This window comes from Rhinolophus sinicus, linkage group LG06 (assembly GCF_036562045.2).
Source record: "Rhinolophus sinicus isolate RSC01 linkage group LG06, ASM3656204v1, whole genome shotgun sequence".
NCBI lineage: Eukaryota > Metazoa > Chordata > Mammalia > Chiroptera > Rhinolophidae > Rhinolophus > Rhinolophus sinicus.
The window spans coordinates 8,484,917-8,503,641 of record NC_133756.1 but is presented as its reverse complement, the minus strand read 5'-3'; the positions used below and the strand labels follow the sequence as shown (position 1 = coordinate 8,503,641).

The 18,725-nt window shown below is 53.9% G+C and overlaps 1 protein-coding gene and 1 pseudogene across 1 annotated transcript; one reads left to right on the top strand and one right to left on the bottom strand.

Annotated features, from left to right (window-relative positions):
* Positions 1-8,031: 8,031 nt before the first annotated feature.
* Positions 8,032-9,299, bottom strand: HES4 (hes family bHLH transcription factor 4). The gene is made up of 4 exons (XM_019712168.2): positions 8,975-9,299; positions 8,799-8,894; positions 8,609-8,696; positions 8,032-8,513 (listed from the first exon to the last, which is right to left on the bottom strand). Exons 1-4 carry the CDS (start codon positions 9,080-9,082, stop codon positions 8,128-8,130), a joined length of 678 nt encoding a protein of 225 aa, XP_019567727.1. The 5' UTR covers positions 9,083-9,299; the 3' UTR covers positions 8,032-8,127.
* Positions 9,300-9,376: 77 nt separating this feature from the next.
* On the top strand, positions 9,377-18,468 carry LOC109434845 (large ribosomal subunit protein eL6; annotated as a pseudogene).
* The last annotated feature ends 257 nt before the right edge of the window (positions 18,469-18,725 follow it).

Below are 18,725 nucleotides of genomic sequence, written 5' to 3'. Positions count from 1 at the left end.
CAATCAATATGTCTAACCTCATGCTAGTATCACACTGTATTGATGACTGTAGCTTTGCAGTAAGTTTTGAAATCAGGAAGCTTGAGTCCTCCAACTTTGTTCTTTTTCAAGATTGTTTTGGATATTCTGCGTCCCTTGAATTTCCATGAGTTTCAGGAGGAGCTTGTCAATTTCTGTAAAAATGTTAGCTGGAAATTTGGTTGCCATTGAGTTGAACTTAGAGATCAATTTGGGAAGTATTGTCATCTCAACAATGTTAGACCTTCTGATCCATAAACATGGAATGTTTTTCCATTTATTTGTGTCTTCTTTAATTCCCTTCAACACTGTTCTGTTGTTTTCAAAGTATGTTTTACACTTCTTTTGTTCAATTTATTCCTAAGGATTTTATTCTTTTCTTTTTTTTTTTTTTTACAATTTTTTATTGGGGGAGGGGAACAGGACTTTATTGAGGAACAGTGTGTACTTCCAGAACTTTTTTCCAAGTCAAGTTGTTGTCCTTTCAATCTTAGCTGTGGAGGGTGCCATTCAGCTTCAAGTTGTTGTCCTTTCAGTCTTAGTTGTGGAGGGCACAACTCAGCTCCAGGTCCAGTTGCCGTTGCTAGTTGCAGGGGGCACAGCCCACCATCCCTTGCAGGAGTCGAAACCAGCAACCTTGTGGTTGAGAGAATGCACTCCAACCAACTGAGCCATCCGGGAGGCAGCTCAACTCAAGGTGCCGTGTTCAATCTTAGTTGCAGGGGGCGAAGCCCACCATCCCTTGCGAGACTCGAGGAGTTGAACCGGCAACCTTGTGGTTGAGAGCCCACTGGCCCATGTGGGAATCGAAAACTGCAGCCTTCGGAGTTAGGAGCATGGAGTTCTAACCGCCGGAGCCACCGGTCCAGCCCAGGATTTTATTCTTTATGATGTTATTATAAATGGAACAGGTTTCTTAATTTCATTTTCAGATTGTTGCCAGTATATAGAAATACAATTGATTTTTAAAATATTGATCTTGTCTTTTGTTTCATTTTCTTGCCTAATTGACCTGGCTAGAACTTCCTATGCTGTTGAATAGAAGTAGTGAGAGCAGATTTTATTGTCTTATCATTGTTTTCTAGCAGTTTGATTATAATACTCCTTGATGTAGTTTTCTAGAAACTTCTTGTGCTTGAGTTTCATTGAGCTTCTTGGATCTGTCGGTGTATAGTTTACATCAAGATCGGAAAATTCCAGTCAATTATTATTTCTTCAAATGTTGTTATTTCTTCCCATCCTTCCCATATAGTTTTCATATCAGACATTGTAATTTTCGCCTCTAGAAGTTCAGTTGGGTTTTTGTATCTTCAATGTCTCTAACATATTCAGTCTTCCCTGTGAATGGAACACATGAAGTGAGGCTGTAGTGACTGTTTCAACATCCTTGTCTGCTAATTCTATCTTCTGTGATATTTCTGGGTTGTTTCCAGTTGATTTATTTTTCTCCTCCTTCTGGGTCATATTTTTCTGCCTCTTTGTATGCCTGGTAATTTTTTACTGGATGTTAGACATTGTGAATTTAATGTGTTGGGTGCTGGATATTTTTGTACTCCTGTAAATATTCTTGAGCTTTGTTTTGGGTGTGGTTGAATTACATAGAAGCAGTTTGATGCTTTCAGGGCTTGTTTATAAACTTTGTTAGGCAAGACTGGAATGGCACTTAGTCTGCAGCTACTTGTTCCTCACTACTGGGCCAAGGCCCTTCTGAGCCCTGTGAATTATGAGGTTTTCCATCCTGACTGGTGGAGACCTGAGACTAGGTCTGACCCTGTGTGAACTCAGAGGACATTTCCCTCTAGTCCTTTTAGGTGGTTCCTTCCTGGGCTCCCAGGAGTTCCCTCACAAGCAGCTCAGGGAGTCTGCCTGCTCTCCCTGGCTCCCCTGTGTCTGCACCATGGCCTGGAAGCCCTCTCTAAGGACTCAGCTGGGGCGATACATGGCTCCCTTCATCTGCTTTCCACTTCTCAGGGACCTCTGTCTTTCACTGCATGCTATTGCGTATGTTTTTGCTAGTGTTTTTAGTTGATTAAGGCAGGAGGTAAATCCGGTCCCAGCTACTCAATCTTGGCTGAAAGCAATTGTAAATCACACAGATAATTTATCTTATTTGATTGTCTCACCCACGCAGCACTAAGGCAGATGTATTACGAATCCAATGTTACATTTTAGATTCTGTGACTTGCCCAAGGTCACACAACTAAGTGACAGCAGAAGTAGGGTCATCCCCAGGCAGTGCTGGAAGCCTTCCCTGAACCACTCGTGTGCTAACCTGAGCATGAGGCTGCGGCGGTGGGTGCAAGAGATGTGTCTGTGGGCTTCCCAGACACAGGGCAGACTGAAGGGGTCTGAGTCTGTGTCTCTGCAGGGGTCTCTGTGTCCGACTCTGCATCTCACCCTTCCATGACTGTGCCTCTGGATCTGTATTTTTGTTGGCCTCACTTACCTGCCCAGGTGAGCCTAGTTCTGAGTGGGTTGATTCCTGGGCGCCCAGAGGCAGTTGGAGCTCCAGGAATGGGTGGTAATTGCTCCCCTTCCCCCACCCCTCCAAACTTCCCCCAACACCACATCATGGACCTGAGGGGGCTGTGTACCTGTGACTCCAGTGGGTAGCAACCAAGAAACCCACGGCCTGGTCACACACACAGATATAGTCACAGCACGGGCCCTGAGCACCACACGCCGTGGGGGACTGGAACGTCAGAGGCGTTTTAATTTACCCCACGTGCTCCCAAGCTCCAGGCAGCCTGGCCCAGGCTTTCCCCAGGGTTCCAGGCTGCGTGCTGGGTGCAGCCCGTCTCCCCACCCTGCTGGACTTGGGCAGGAAGTCAAATTGGAGTCTGAGGGTAAGGCTCACGGGGTGGGGGGGTGGGGTGGGGGGGTGTTATCCAGGCTCCTGCAGGTCCTCAGGCCCCGCCCCCTGGCTGTGTGTGCCTGTGCCTTGAGGACAGTCCCCCCAAGTGGCCTAGTGCCAGAGAGGGGCCACATGCACAATGGAGATTCAGCCCAGCCACCCGAAGCTTTAGCCTGCAGTTGGATGGTAGCACAAAGCCCTGTATCTCAGTCTCAACCACAGAGAAGGATTTCTCACAGTCCTGGAGGCTGCAAGTCCAAAATCTGGTGCCTGTACTGTCTGGTTTCGGTGAGGGCCCCCTCCTTGTGTGTCTTCACGTGGCAGAGAGCCAGCAAGTCTGACCTGTGTCCCGAGCCCCAACTTCATGACCTCATGACCTCACAAAGGCCCCACCTCCTCACACCTTCACTTGAGGGTGATGCATTTGTCGGGGGACTCATTCCGTCCAGTGCACCTGGTCTCTGATCAGGAAAAGTCTGGCCAAAGATTTCCAAGTCCGAGTGGCAGATCAGTGAGCTCAGCTTCAATAGGGGTTACCCTCAACTCGTAGGTTAGCAGACCAAGTTCCTCGGGACATATTCCTGGAGGAAACGACAGCACCACCATCCCCCCTGGCATTTCATTTGGGGCCGGTCTCCTCTGGGTCCGTACAGAGGAACGATCTCGGCCAGGGCCTTCATAACACTTTCCTGATCCTGGCTTGGCAGGGAGAGCTGACGTCCAGGGCCTGGGGCCCTGGGAGACAGTGGGAAGGCAGGGTCAGGAGTTGGGGGTGCTCAGGCCATCTGGGTGTGGGTGTTTGGCCCAGGCTGTGGTCAGCTCAGAGGTTGGGGAGTGGGGGTGGGGGAGGGGGCCAAGAGAGGACAATGGCACCCCCCACATCTGGGGCTGCTGGGCCCTTCCCCTCACTGTGCTAGGCAGAGCAAGGGGTGCTGGAAGGAGCCATGGGGAAGCCCTTCCCCCACCAGACTCTGGCTTGGACAGCCATGTCTTAGGGAGGGCCCTGCTCTGGGCCCAATACGTGGGTAAGTATTAGACTGTGGAAGTGGAAAGCTACTGCTGGCTCAGGTGTGTGCACCTCCCTCACTGTGTAAGCTTGGTTTGGTAAGGGCTGAACACAGGGCTTCAGCTTCCAACACTGACCTTCTACATTTCGCTGAGTCAGCACCCCCCCACAAACATCAGGAAGGAGCCCTCACTCGCAGTGGGGGCCCAAGACGTGAGCCCAACACCACCAGGTAACCAGGTGGGTATCAGGGCCAGGTGGGCACCAGAAAGTGACACCTTCGGGGCAACAGCAGCCAGGTGCTTTTTGGTAACCATGGATACCAGGCTGCAGAAAGGGTCAGCGTGGCCGGGGCATGTCAGTGTCTGTGCTGAGGGTGGCTGGGCCAGCTGAGGCCAGGCCCACCCAGGGCGGTGGGCACTGGGGTCTCAGCATGGAGTGTCTCCCGCACCTGTGGCTATGGGCTGTGGCTGGTGAGCAGCAGCATGGCAGGGGCCCCACCCATGTCGGGCTCACTGGGAAACCACTGCCAAATCAGTCTACAAACCACAGCTACAGGACTGTTTCTGAATTTACTCCCACCCCATTCCAGTCCTCACCCCACCTTTTCCCTAACCATCATCATGAGGGCAAGTGGTGGTGAGCCCTAGGTGACCATGGGCATGTTAGTTCGTTAGTTGTTTCTTTATTGCTATTGTTATTTATATTTATCTTGAATCTTACATAAGATTTATTGTAATTTATTGCTGCATAACAAATTAACCTAAAATTTAGCAGCTTAAAACAACAAACATTTACTATCTCAGTTTCTGACCACCAGGAGAAGGGAGGAGGCTCTGCTGGGTGGGCCTGGCTCAGGGGCTCTCAGAACGCCGTGCTCGGGACAGCGGCGGGGGCCGGGGCCTAATCTGAGGGCTCCACAGGGCCAGAGGACCTCTCGTGAGGCTCACTCTCACTGCTGTTGGCAAGAGGCCCCAGGGCCACATGTTGGCCTCTCCATAGCAAAGCACAGCTGGTCTCCCCCCGAGTGAATGTGAGAGAAACAGACGGACAGACAGAGACAGGCAGCCCTAGCAACCTCATCTCAATGACACATTGCATCAATTCTGCAGAACCCCATGGGTCACACTGGCAACTTGGGTACATTCACAAGGCTGCATCCCAGGACAGGCGTCGTTGGGGGCCTCCTGGGAGGAGCCCAGGGCCTGTTGCTTGCCTGAGGGTGCATCCCATGACAGGGAGAGCCCCTCTTTCAAGAAGCAGAGACAGAGCAGTGGGTACAGCAGCAGGGAGCCAGGGTGTCGGGGAGGGCAGGAGGTTGCTGGCGACCAAGGAGCTTTGGTGGGGACCCAAGGCCTCAGGTCTCACAAGCCAGGGCTCTAAGCAGGCCCAACCCCTCCCCACCCCGAGTTTCTGAGTTTCAAGGGCTTGGCCAGGCTGACTTCTATCACCATGGAGACCAATTCTTTCTCCAGATTTTAAACCTATGATTTGCTGTCATTGTCCGGTCTCCAAGCCCTGGCCCCACAGGCAGACAGACGGACCCAGATGGCAGGGCTGTCACACCCACAGAGGCTGGTAGGTCAGCTGACTGTGCACTTGCATTCCGCAAACATTTGTTGACCCTTGGTCTTTGCAGAATGGGCTGGAAGGAGGCCAAAGATGAACGGGACTCCACCTGCCATAGAGGGGAAGTGACCAGCAGGCCTCCCCCCAGGAGGAGAAAGTCCTGATTTCCCCCCTCCCCCCCGCCCCCCACACACAGGGCCAGGCCAGGAGAAGGTGCTTCATCCATGACTCAAAAGGAAGTGTCTGCAAGACAAAAGCCAAGATAAAAATAGGAGTGGGGGTAAGGGGTCAGGGGTATGACCCAGAGCCCATGGGAAGCAGGGAACAGGCAGGAATGGGTGGAAGAGTGGGGAGGAGAAAGAGACCCCAGTGTAAGGGGAGTACCCCATGTTTTGGGCCACAGCTCCCACCACTGGGCCTGTAGAAAAGCCCTTGAGGGGGTCCACTCAAGCTCTCCACTGGCCTGAGCAGATATCCATGCTGGGTGTGGGGAGGAGAGTGGAAGGGGCAGCCTGGGGAGGGGGCTGAGACAGCCCCTCACCATGGGGACCCAACATCAGGCAGGGCTGTGCTTCCTCAAACTTCTCTGATCTAACCAAATCTCCCAGCTCCATCTTTCACTCAAATTAATGAATTAGATCAGTATGGAACAGCTCATTTGTTCCACGAGGGTGCTAGGGACAGAGGTGAGTAACAGACATGGCCCTGGCCTCTGGAGCCACAGAGGTGGCTGCCTCAGGTGGGAAAGTGGGGAGAGAATTCCAGGGGAAGGTTGAGTACCAAGGGACAGAGCCAGGAAGGAGCTTGCCTGTGTGAGGAATTGTGTGGTCCCCAGAGCCTGAGGGGTCCCTGAGGACTGAGGGTGTCCTGGCTGCGAAGATCGTTTTGGCAACTGTGTGAACGATGATGAGATTACGGAGAACAGGGAGTAAGATGGGGTGGGGGCAGACAGGAGGGGGGTTTTAGGGTTGGGGGGCAGGGAGGGGACTGGAGGCCAGGGGTCTGGTCTAGAGCTGGTGCTGCACTCTTGTGGGAGGAGGGACAGCATGATGACCCAAGTTCCAAGAGATTTCCCAGGGGCCCTTCTCCCTTTGACTACACAGGTGGGGAGGTCCCTCTTTTTCCTGCAGGACATGTGGGGCTCAGCTCTGAGCAGGCCCTGACTATCCCCAACGGCTTCACAAAGCCCCAGGCCCCCTATCCCCTTCTGCACTGAAGCCCGCCCTGAGCAGCTCCCCTCCCCCAGCCACACTGAGCTGCCAGCTCCCCAGTACGGACCATCTACAAGGCTCCTGCTTAGGAGGGCCTCCCAGGGACAGGGCCACTGAGTGTATATGTCCAAGGGTGCACACCTGGCCCACATTGCTGCCACCATCCAGGACCACTGACCCAGGCCCTGGACGCTCCGGGAAATAGAGAGGCAAGGCAGCCAGAGAGCAGGGTGTGGCTGTTGGTGGGGACTTGGAGGTCCCTGCCAGGTGAGCATGGCCTCCTCCAGGAGGGCCCAGGTGAACCCTGCTCATGGCACAGATGCGGAAGCAGTTGGAGGACAGCAGAGCAGCCTCTGGCAGTGACTCACTCTCCTCCTCCTTGATGGGTCCTGTCTGGTGGCTGGGAAACGGATGTTGGCTCAATCTCAGGCAGGCTCAGCATGACACACTCCAGTCTCGGCTTGTGTAACTCCCATCCCCCCTCATTGCACCTGGAGTCCAGCCCCCAGCAGCAACTGGGGGACACCTGGGACTGCAGGACAGTGACTCCAGGACCAATGTCCAATGCCGCCTAGTTTTGCTTCCTGGTATGGTAGCGCTGAGCCATAGCAGGTACTCAGGACAAGCACGGACAGATGAAATCTCAGTCCCTTGCCGCTAGGAGGCTCTCCCCTCCCAGGGCAGGGCCTGCCACACAGGACTGGACCCTGGTGGGAGAGCAACCCCTGAGACCCAGCAAAAAGCGCCCTGTGCCAGCCTCGCCCCAGTCCCCTGCCTTGGAGACTCTGATGCCCTCTCCTGCTGGCACCTCCATCCGGGGCAGACGCTGGCCTGGGGTGGGTGGGTGGGAACACAGGCGGCTTGGTGCTGAACCGTGAGAACAAAGCAGGAGGTGGACCAGACCAAAACTGAAGCTTCAGGGTATGTTCACCCCTCAGCACAGCTCAGCGGCCCGGGACCAACAATGTGAAAAGACACGTCTCCACCGTCTAGGGTCCCCAGGAGTGGGAGTGGGGAAAGACGCTTTGAAAAGAACTTGCCCAGTGAGGCTGCACGAGAGCATCCCAACACGGATGAATTCTGAAAAATGGCTACTGTCACCTTCCAGCCTGAACCTCCTGAGGAACCTCACACCCCCACCTCAAGGGGGGTCGCTGGCTCCTGCGCAGGTGCTGGCAAACGCCACCGGCGGACTGACCTAAGCGGCGGCGCACCTGCTGGGCGGGGCGCGGGGGCGGGGCCTGGGAAGGGGCGGGACCAGGCACCAGGACCAGCAGACACTCCACCCCCCACCTCCCACTGCTAGGGACCATAGCCGCAGGCGCTACAGGACTACACTTCACAGAAAAGACAAAAACAAACAAAACTCTAGATGCGGCCTCTGGAAATAAATATTCCCTGGAACAGTCTCAGTAAAGGCCGCGGCCCTAGAACGGGGCAGCCTCCGCCACAGTCCGAGGGCCGCGGTCTCATCGCAGCCACGGCCTCCAGGGCACGCCGGGGCTCTGCGGCCCCGCCCTGGGGGCTGCGAGGGGCGCCCGAGTCAGGCCAGGCAGGAGCGGCAGCGCGAAGGTGGCCCCGGGGCGCAGCAGGGGGAAGAGGCCATCGAATGCCTGCAGCGGCTGGCGGCCCACGTAGGCCTCGGGCGCCGGAACCTCTACAGCTGGGGGCGGTGGGGCCGCGCAGCGCGAGGGCCCCAGATGGCCCAGACAGGCCGCCAGGTGGCTGAGCAGGCGAAAACGCACGTCGGCCGGGACGCCCTCGCAGCTGGCCAGGAAGCGATTCACCTCGGCCAGACACTCGTTGAAGCCGGCGCGGTACTTTCCCAAGACAGCGGGGTCCGCGCTGAGCGCGGCTGCGGGGGCAGTAGAGGACAGGTGGTCGGTTCCCGCGGCAGTGGTCGGGCGCTCCTCCCCGCCCCCCCTCCCGCCGCTGCCGCCCGCGCCTCACCTGTCACCTGCACGCGCCGCAAACTTTGTAGGTGCCTCACGGTCATCTCCAGGATGTCGGCTTTCTCCAGCTTCGAGTGGCGGGAGCTCTGGGGGCAGGGCCGGTATGGGCGGCTTGCAGTCCAGTAGAGCCCCCAAACTCCCGGCTTCCCGCCTCGGCGCCTCGATCTCACCCCCCACCCACAACTTACATCTTTCCTGAGGGCGTCCAGGATGAGGGTCTTGAGCTGAGCAAGGCTCTCGTTGATGCGCGCTCGGCGCCTCTTCTCCATGACCGGCTTGGAGGACTGAGGGTCAGGCAGTGGCTGAGTCCCGCGTGGGTCCATCCTCAACCCACACCCCCAACCCACGCCCCTCCAAGTCTCACCTTTCGGTGCTCAGCCGTGCTCCGGGGCTTGCTTGGGGTTCGGCTGGCGCTGGCCGGCGCTCCTGCCAGCGGCGAAGCTCTCGGCTTCCCTGGGGTGTCTGCAGGCATGGTGCGCCCCCGCGCCTCCCGGTGCCCAGCGGAGCGTGCCGCCAAGGGCCGAGGGAGAGCACGCGGCGTCCCCTGTCCCTATCTAGCGGGTCCCAGGCGTCAGGCCCGCGCGGGTAGCCAGCCTCCTGGCTATTTAAAGAAGAGCGGCCGCGGGGTGTGTGAACTGGGCTCCGCATTCTTTCCCACACTCGCGCCAGCCAATGAGCGGCTGCGCTCCTCCCTCACTCCCCCAACCGCGCGCAGAGCCGCCCGCCCCCGGCCACCGCCCCCGACAACTGTCAGTCACGCGTCGGCTCCCGGCCCACCAACCCCGCGGGCGACAAAGGGAAGCTGGAACACCCCGCGGGCGCCCGCCGCTGGCACCGCCTGCACGAGGCGGGAAAATCACCGCGCCGCCTCCTTTGCCGCCGCGTTCCGAGGCGCACGCCGGGAAGAGGCCTTTCCGGGCTAGCCCGGGCCGCGGACACCCGGGGCTGGACGGAGTCGCGAGGCTCACCCTCAGGTTGAGCTAGGCCCTGGGAGGAGTAGGGCGCAGAGCTCAACGCGGGCGGCGCGGGAAATCGGACAGGAAAATTCATGCGGGGAACCGAGTCAGGCGCCCTCAAGAAGTGGGGGACCCTCGGCCAACACGCCTCCTTCCTCCTCCGCCGTCCCTGGTCCCCGCCCAGGCCTAGGGCCTCTACACAGCCTCGGAATGGGACATGCCGCGCGTGCTCAGTCTCCGGGGACCCCCACCTTCTGCAGCATCTAGGCAAGACCTGTGACACTGTGGACGTGGAACACCAGCCACTGGCCAGGAGGGAGGTCGGCTGGACAAGGTCACGAGGCAGTCAGGGCGGCATCACCGCACAATTAAATGATGACTTAAAAACAGTGAGGGTGATACCGGCAAGGCAGGCAGAGTGATGTCACCAGTCCGGCAGGATGACGTCATGGGACAATGTAAGAATGTCACAGACTTGCGATGTCACCAGATGATCGGAGGTGAGGTCTCAGAGTGAAGGTGGGGATGACACCAGCCAGGTGGGATAATATCATGGGGCTGGTGATGTCACATCCTTCTAGATTACCCTACATCATGTCAGCACCAGCAAAGTAGGGCTCAAAAAAAATGAGGGACAATTGTTAAGATTTATTCATTTCAAAGCTGCACAGTGGGTAAAAGGACTTTGCTTATTTCGTGTTTGATGCTTTCATGTTGAATTACGTCACGGGGCACTGTAGTCTTGAGTCCTCTGGGGCCCCTCCCCACGACGGCCTGGCTGCAGCCGGTGCCCATCCCATAGACGTTTCCGAGGCCCACAGGGCCCCATCTGCCGTTCAGGCTGGGGAAGCCTGTCCCGGAGCTTCAAATCCCGCGCGGGAAGCGATGGCAAACAAACAAAATAACCATTCCGTTGTGAGAGACAGGTCCCAAGTCGGGCCCTAGTCTGGTGCCACGCACGGTACCTACCACCTCCCTCGTATTCTGGAATTTGAGCCCTCCGCGGTCCCCCGAGGGCGCCAGGTGGAACGGGAGGCGGCTCAGATCCTCCCTGCCACACACGCGCGTCCACGTAGGGGTGCGCGCTTTGGGACTGGTCTGAAGGCCAAGCTGTCACTCATCGAGGTGAGCCCGCCCCAGAGGGGCTTGTGGATTAGGGGGTAGGCGCTGGAAAGCCGCAGGGGTCGGGCAGGATCTGCGGAGGGGACCCTACCAGCACAGAAAGTCCTGGCGGCACTGGGTGGTCCGGCGCGAGGGCCGCTCGGATGCCCCCGACCGTGGAGCCACCACTCTGCCCCCATTCCCGCCCGCGAGCGCCCCCAGTGGCCACCGGGGCCTCCTCCCTCCGCAAGGAATCGTCACCGCAAACTGAGCCTTCCGAGCCCCGCGAGGGCGGGGGCGCCGGGCCACGCACGGTCTGGGTGGGCTCTGGCCCGCCCCCAGCCTCCGGCGGAGACCAGACAGGCTGGGGCTTCGGACTGGAAGGACAGGCCTGAGGAACCATGTTCCTGACCATTCTTTCCCTCACAGTTGTCAGATGTACCTGTTTCCTCACCTTACAATAGGTTATCTTTGTTTATCCCGGGGTTATTGGAAGGATGAATGAGATCCCACTTTGGAAGTGCGTGGAACTGGGTATATGTCAGCTACAGCTGTCACCGTCCTGGAAGCGGAAGCGGAAGCCGGAGGGAGAGGATTGAGCAGGGGGGAGACTGAGGCAGGGAGGAGCTGCCTGTACTCCGCCCTCGGCATGCTCCCTACGCTCATCCTCACATATCTTCCAGAGAGGGAGGAGTGCCTCCCCCTCAAAATCTCCAGAGTCCGGTGTCGGGGCCCCGCAGTCCCAGCCCCAGAAAGGAGCCCTCTAGGTCACAGGACCCTGGGGGTCTCCCCTCATTTCCTCAAGGCGTTACTCCTGGTTCCTTGTCTCCTTCCCCAGGCTCATCACCTACACCCCCAAGTGTCTTTCCCCCAGGGCTGCACCCCCACTGTGTGTGTCTCCAGGCCGCCATCCCTCTGCTCTCTGGCTTTCACATCTGGACTTAGTCTTTGGTGGGTCCCACGGGGCTCTTGGGTCTGTAGGAGTGTTCTGGGCTGCAGTGGGGAAATGGTTCTGAGACACTGGTGAGCAGAGTGCATTTTCCAAAGATGGACACAAGAGTCTTTTCCACTCCACGTGCCCTTATGGAGTGTCCTTGATAAGACTGTGACAACAATGACCAGAAAGCACAGGGGCACTAGTATTTCTGAGGCTGGATCTGAAAAATGCCATATGTCCACCTTGCACCCTTGGGCCACTCTCAGAACCCAGATGCCACCCTGTGAGGGATCCAAATGTGGCCCTGAGAGGCTTGGTATAACCATGGCAGCTGGCATCCCTGTTGAGGTCTCAGCTGCCAGACACGTGAGTGACACACCCCTGGATGACCCCAGCCTGCAGCTGCCCAGCCACCCACTTCACACCTTCTCAGCTGCCCCTGCTCTGTTCCAACTCTCAGTCCACAGAATAGGACAGTTTTTACTATGACATTTTGGGCTTGTTTGTTCTGCAGCAGTAGTAACCAGAATAACTGATGGACCAAGCCCTGGACCCAGGAAGAGTGGCCTTTCCCTCCCACTACCCCTTCCTCCCTGTCTTCCTCCAGCATTTTCAGAGGCTCGGTGACTTTGAGCTCTGTCTTTCCATCTGATGAGGTGCTTTTAGGGAACCATCGAAGGCCTGCTGTCTGTCCTCCAGGCCTGAGTGGGGCAAACCCCAGATGGTTGGTGACCCAGGGGCATCTCCAGGGCCCACTGTTGGCCATGGAGGGGAGTTGGGTCGGGAGGGCTGAGTCAGGAAAGTCTGTGGGGAAAGACAGATGTATCTTCCAGGCCAGACAGGGCCCCAAGCTTGGGCTGGTGTCCTTACATCTGGCCACCGTGCCAGCACTCCACACAATATCCAGCCAATGTCCCTGAGGGGCCTGCCAAGTGCTGTCTTTGCACACCTTCCTCCCAACCTCTGACATGGGGTGGCACTACATTTCCCTGTCTCCTCAACATTCCACTGGCACATAAACTCCAGGCATTGGAGACTACCACCTGCCCCCACCTCCCCACACCTTCCTTAGAATCTGTTATCTCCCGTCTGGCTAAGAGGCAGCAGCCTGTGGCGTGGGCAGCTGGGACCAGAGTTGTCAAAACCAGGCTGGAATGTTGCAGGATCCCTCCTGGAGAGGGGGAACTGGGTGCTGAGTGTTCACCAGTGTCAGCTGGAATCGTAGAGTGGCAGAGGCCAGGGCCCAAGGAATCCAGGATGCAGGATGAGGGGGCCAGATTCCTGGGGCCCAGGCAGAGGCCATGACACCCTTCGAGGCTCGAGTGCAGTCCCCACTCCCGTGGCCAAGGGGGCTCTTCCACCCTCAGGCTATAGGACCACCACACCTTCCCTCAGCCACCTGAGACTGTCCAGCGAGAATAGCACCCTGACACCTGATGAGTGACGGCACTTCCCGTGATCGGGGTGTTGTCAACATCTTCCACCAAAATCTGAGTGCTGACACCTCCCTGCATTTGGGAAGTCACATCCCCCCACCTTCCAGCAGCCCCTGTCTGCCTGGATGCCTCCTCCCCCACAGACCCTTGGGTCTGCTCTTCTCTCCACTCTTCTTGGGCCACTACATCTGGGCAGAGGGGAGCTCCCTTGTCCCCTCCGTGGTACTTCCAGACCCATCTCTTCTCCACCAAGAAAGCCCCAGCTTTGAATCTCATACTGTCAGACCTCGCCTTGGGTGTCTCCCCTCATTTCCTCAAGACGTTACTCCTGGATCCTTGTCTCCTTCCCCAACTGCTCCTGCCATAGTTCTTGGTGATTTCACAATCCGAGCTGCTGGACTTCCTGTCCCCGGCAGTGGTCCTGCCCTTCTCCCCTTGGCCAGCCACCCACTCCCTGGACCTCATACTTTCTCATAACTGTAATTCCTACACAGCCTTGTGGTTCTCCCCCTCTGGCCACTTCCCAGACTTGCAGCTCATGCCCTGTCCTCCCCTCCCCTTCAGCCCCTCAGATCCTTGGATGATGAGACCCAGGTTTCTCCATGTCCCCTGACATCACTTCCCCTCCTATCTGGCCTGCCACTGTGTCTGTTCCCTCACTCTCCCTCCCTCCCTCCTCTTCCTTCGTCATCCTCACTTGATTCGAATGAGAGCAAAGAGATGATCTGAGTCTTGTGACGGGTGGAAGAACTTGTGCTGTGAGACCCGTGCCTTTGTGAGGTGGGGTCCCTGTCACAAAGAAGGACCCAGGTGGACAAGTCAGTCCTGGTCCCCCCACCCCCATCCCAGGCTCTGGGGCTCAGCAACTGGAATGTCCAGGTCCTTGAAAGCAGCACTTCTTCTAGAACCAGCAAGAAGCTGTCTGTGGTCCTCTGAGAGTGAGGACTGGGCAGACAGAGGACACACGGCTTTGGATGTGGTGATGGTCCCCCAGGTGCTACACAGGTGGGCATTCAGCAGACTGCAATGACTTGTGGCTGTCTGCTGTGTGTCCATACCTCATTCAAGTTGCAAAAGTGAGTCACACAGTGTTTAGAGTTCAGAATGTCATCTCAGATTGAGTTCAGATGCTACTCAATAAAGTGTTTAGGTTTATGATTTTAAGTGGAAGAGGTAGGAAGGCGAGTTTGATGAAAAATCAGGTTTTGAGATCCAGCACATTTTCACATTTGATTTCACTCGTGCGTACATGTGTCCTTTGCATCTTTCACGGGCAGCCTCTGCCATGAGCATCCTGGTAAGAACAGCAGCCATACGTAAACTGCGTGGTTTGTAGAAGGTAATAGTGCTGTGTGGAGAAGCAAAGCCAGGGGTGGTCAGGGAAGGCCTGGCCTGGACCTAACCTTTCAGTGAGACTTGAGGGGGTGAGGGACCTGAGTCATGGAGATATGGGGGGGCGGGGAGTGGTCCAAGAAGAGGGAGAGCAGTGCTAGGGACCAGGGCCTAGAGTGTGCCTGGTGGCCCCCAAGCACAGCAAGGAGGCCTCTGTGTTGGAGCCAAGTGCTTGAGGGGCAGGAAGGAGGGACAGGGAAGGCGCTGAGAGGGAGCCAGTGTTCAGAGCCCCTGTCACTGAGGGCCAGGCAGCCTGTGGAAGGTTTGTGTAGATCCCTCTGGCGCTGGTGGCATCATGGCTGGTGGCAGGACCGTAGGCAGTAGCCATGTGCCTTGGACCCCGATGGGCAGGCACAGGTGCCAGGACTATACAGGTTTCTGGGGAAAGTTGCTGCTGCTGTTGTACATTTGAAGGGCTGAAAATACAATCAGCTATATTAAAAGTTATAGATGCTGGGCCAGCCCGGTGGCTCAGGTGGTTAGAGCTCCATGCTCCGAACTCCGAAGGCTACCGGTTCGATTCCCACATGGGCCAGTGGGCTCTCAACCACAAGGTTGCCAGTTCAATTCCTCGACTCCCGCAAGGGATGGTGGGCTGTGCCCCATGCAACTAGCAACAGCAACTGGACCTGGAGCTGAGCTGCGCCCTCCACAACTAAGATTGAAAGGACAACAACTTGACTTGGAAAAAAGTCCTGGAAGTACACACTGTTCCCCAATAAAGTCCTATTGCCCTTCCCCAATAAAATCTAAAAAACAAACAAAATCAGATGAATGAATTAATAAACCAATAAAAAAAAGTTATAGATGCTCTTTTAAAGGTTTCAGGAAGTTTAAGTTAGTTTGTAACTATGCCCCAATATTAACCAAAGGCCCCTTTATAAGTGGCTGTTGTAATTTCATAAATAGGATAGTAAGGTTTATGACTAGAATTTAAATATTTTGTGGCTATGTTATTAGGTGTACACAACCTTCTACTGAGAAGGTGAAAACCTATTGTTATGCGACCTTCTGTGTCTCCAGTAAACTTTGCCTATAAGATTTCTTTATTAATATATTAATAAAATTGTTAAGTGGCCACATCTGCTTCCTTTTGGTTAACATTTGTGTAGTATGTTTCTTTCCATCCTCTTTCAAATTTCCTGCATCCTTATATTTCAGATGATTCTTGTCTTCTGTAAGCCACATAAAGTAAGATTATTTTTCACCAGCCTGACAATCCTGGTCATTTAGTGCCCCTGGATTTCGGACCTCTGGCCTGCAGACCTCTGAGGGAATAAATTTCTGTTGTGTTAAGCCACCGGTTTGTGGTAATTTGTTATGACAGCCCCAGAAAACTGACAGGTGTGCCCTAGGTTCTGTCAGTTTGCCTCCTTAATGCTTTTGTATTTAGTTCCTCCTGTCAAAAGCAGAATGACAAATGGTGACATGGGATGAAGTAACTAACAAAAAAGGAAGATTCTAGTACTAAATGTCAGTATTAAGAAGTCAGGAGAGGGCCAGCCCGGTGGCTCACATGGTTGGAGTGCCGTGCTCCTAACACCAAGGTCGCCGGTGCGCTGCCGTGTGCTGCCAGGAGCGGCCGGTGGCCATTGTGAGTGGCCAGCGTGAGTGGCCGGCAGCCAGCTAGAGCTGTTGTGAGCGGCCCACTGATGACTGGCAACCGACTGCCTGAGCTAGGGGGAGGGCAAGGCTCATCACACCAGCAGGGGCCAGGGAGCTGGGTCCTATACAACTAGACTGAGAAACAATGGCTTGAATTCGAGTGTGCGGGGCAGCGGTGGGGGGGGGGGGGCAGCAGAAAAAGGTGGGGGGAAGAAGTCAGGAGACATAGAAACAATGTTTAATAATGGTCATCTGGGGGAGGTTGGAGGGATTTTAACATTCTGCATGTTCTTTTTTATTGTTTCAAAAAATGCTGGTCGTTTTCTTTTTATAATACCAACATTATTTATGCAAGGAATGAGTCAAGATATAAACTTAAAATAATAAAAAGAAGTTAAAAATCATTTTGGGTTTTTCTTTTGTGTTAACAATTTTGGTGCCCTGTGAGGTTTTTGGGGGGGTGGGAGATGGAATGGTCAAGATTCATATTTAGCTTTTTTTTCCCCAACTTGCAAGATGGCGGGTGAAAAAGCTGAGAAGCCGGACACCAAGGAGAAGAAACCTGAAGCCAAGCAGGCTGCTGCTGGGGGCAGGTTAAGAAGGCGAACCTCAAGGCCCAAACACCTGAGAAGGGGAAGCCCCACTGCAGCTGAAACCCTGTCCTGCTCAGAGGAATCGGCAGGTATTCCAATCAGCTATGTATTCCTGAAAGGCCATGTACAAGAGGCAGTACTCAGCAGCTAAAGGGAGGATTGAAAAGAAAAAGAAGGAGAAAGTTCTTGCTACTGTCACAAAACCAGTTGTTGGCGACAAGAATGGTGACACCTGAATGGTTAAACTTCGCAAAATGCCTGGATACTATCCTACTGAAGACATGCCTCGAAAGCTGCTGAGCCACGGCAAGAAGCCCTTCAGTCAGCAGGTGAGAAAACCTGGGGCCAGCATCACTCCCGGGACCATTCTGATCATCCTCACTGGGCGCCACAGAGACAAGAGAGTGGTTTTCCTGAAGCACCTGAGCAGTGGCTACATGTGACCAGACCTCTGTCCCTCGATCGAGTTCCTCTGCATAGAACACACCAGAAATCTGTCATTGCCACCTCCACCAAAATTGATATCAGTGGTGTGAAAATCCCCAAACATCTCACTGCTGCTTACTTCAAGAAGAAGAAGCTCCATAAGCCCAAACACCAGGATCTTCAACACAGAGAAAGAGAAACACGAGATTACAGAGCAGCGCAACATTGATCAGAAAGCCATGGACTCGCAAACTGCGGAAAATCAAAGCTGCTCCTCAGCTCCAGGGCTACCTCCGCTCTGTGTTTGCTCTCACAGATGGGGTTTATCCTCACAAACTGGTGTCTACATTAATTACGAAGAACCTAATTAAATGCCTGAACTGTTAAAAAAAAAAAAGATTCATATTCAAAACATTTTGTTTTTTTCCACTCTTTTACTTTTTTATATTAGAATTTCTTTATTTATATCTAACTTATGCCTGTTATGTGCTTTTTGTAATAATAAAAATTGGGTAACAACCTAAATATTCAACAATGTGGGATGGTTAACTAAATTACATTCTACACAGTACTGTAATGGACTCATTATACTAAGGGGAACCATTAAATGGTTGCATTTAATGGAACCATTAAAACAACTAGCACAAAGTATCTATTAATATGGAAAGATGTTTATGATACACTGTCATGAATGAAGCAGGAGTATAAGGGTTTTTCAGTTTTGTTTTTTATTGGGGTGAAATTCATGTAACATACAGGTAACCATCTTAAATTACATAATTCAGTGGCATTTAGTATATTTACAATGCTGGGCAACCATCACCTCTATCTAGTTCCAAAACATTTTTGACAGCCACAAAGGAGGCCTTATATTCATAAAGCAGTCACTTCCCACCCCCACCCTCCCCTTGGCAACCACAATTTTTGGTCTCTGTGGATTTGCCTGTTCTGGACATTTCACATAAATAGAATCATACAGCATGTGGCCTTTTGTGTCTGGCTCCTTTCACTGAGCATAATGTTTTCCAGGTCCAAACATGTCGTAGGGGGTGTCAGGACCTGGTTCCTTTTAAGGCTGCATAGTATTCCATTGTAAGGTTAAGCTGCATTTTGTTGATGCATCCATCTGTGGATGGATTTGGCTGTTTGTACAGCTTTTACCATTTGTGTATTGTGACTAGTGCTGCTATGAACATCTGTGCACAAGTACTTGTTTGAACACCTGCTTTCAATTATTTGGGGTGTATATCTAGGAGTGGAATTGCTGGATCCTATGAAATTCTGTTTTAACTTTTTGAGGGATGACTAGACTGTTTTCCACAGCCATCATACCATTTTACATTCCCACCAGCAGCATGTGAGGGCTCCAATTTCTCTACATTCTCATCAACACTTGTTATTGTTCTTTTTTCTTTTCTTTTTACTGCAGTCATGCTAGTGGGTGTGAGGTGGTGTCTTGTTCTGGTTTTGATTTTCATTTTCCTAATGACTAATGATGTTGAGCATCTCTTCATGTTTGTTGGCCATTTGTATATTTCCTATGGAGGTATGTGTAGTCAACTCCTTTGCACAATTTTTGAGTTATATTTTTGTTGTTGAGTTGTAAGAATTCTTTATATACTATGAGTACTAGACCCTTATCTGACATATGATTTGCAAATATTATTTC

What these genes read in the sequence shown, in the direction of transcription:
- HES4 (XM_019712168.2), bottom strand. Translation starts at nt 9,082, where the DNA reads ATGCCTGCAGACACCCCAGGGAAGCCGAGAGCTTCGCCGCTGGCAGGA. An exon ending in GCACGGCTGAGCACCGAAAG is followed by an intron (nt 8,895 to 8,974) that starts GTGAGACTTGGA and finishes CCTGACCCTCAG; the next exon opens with TCCTCCAAGCCGGTCATGGA. An exon ending in GCGGCGCGTGCAGGTGACAG is followed by an intron (nt 8,514 to 8,608) that starts GTGAGGCGCGGG and finishes CTGCCCCCGCAG; the next exon opens with CCGCGCTCAGCGCGGACCCC.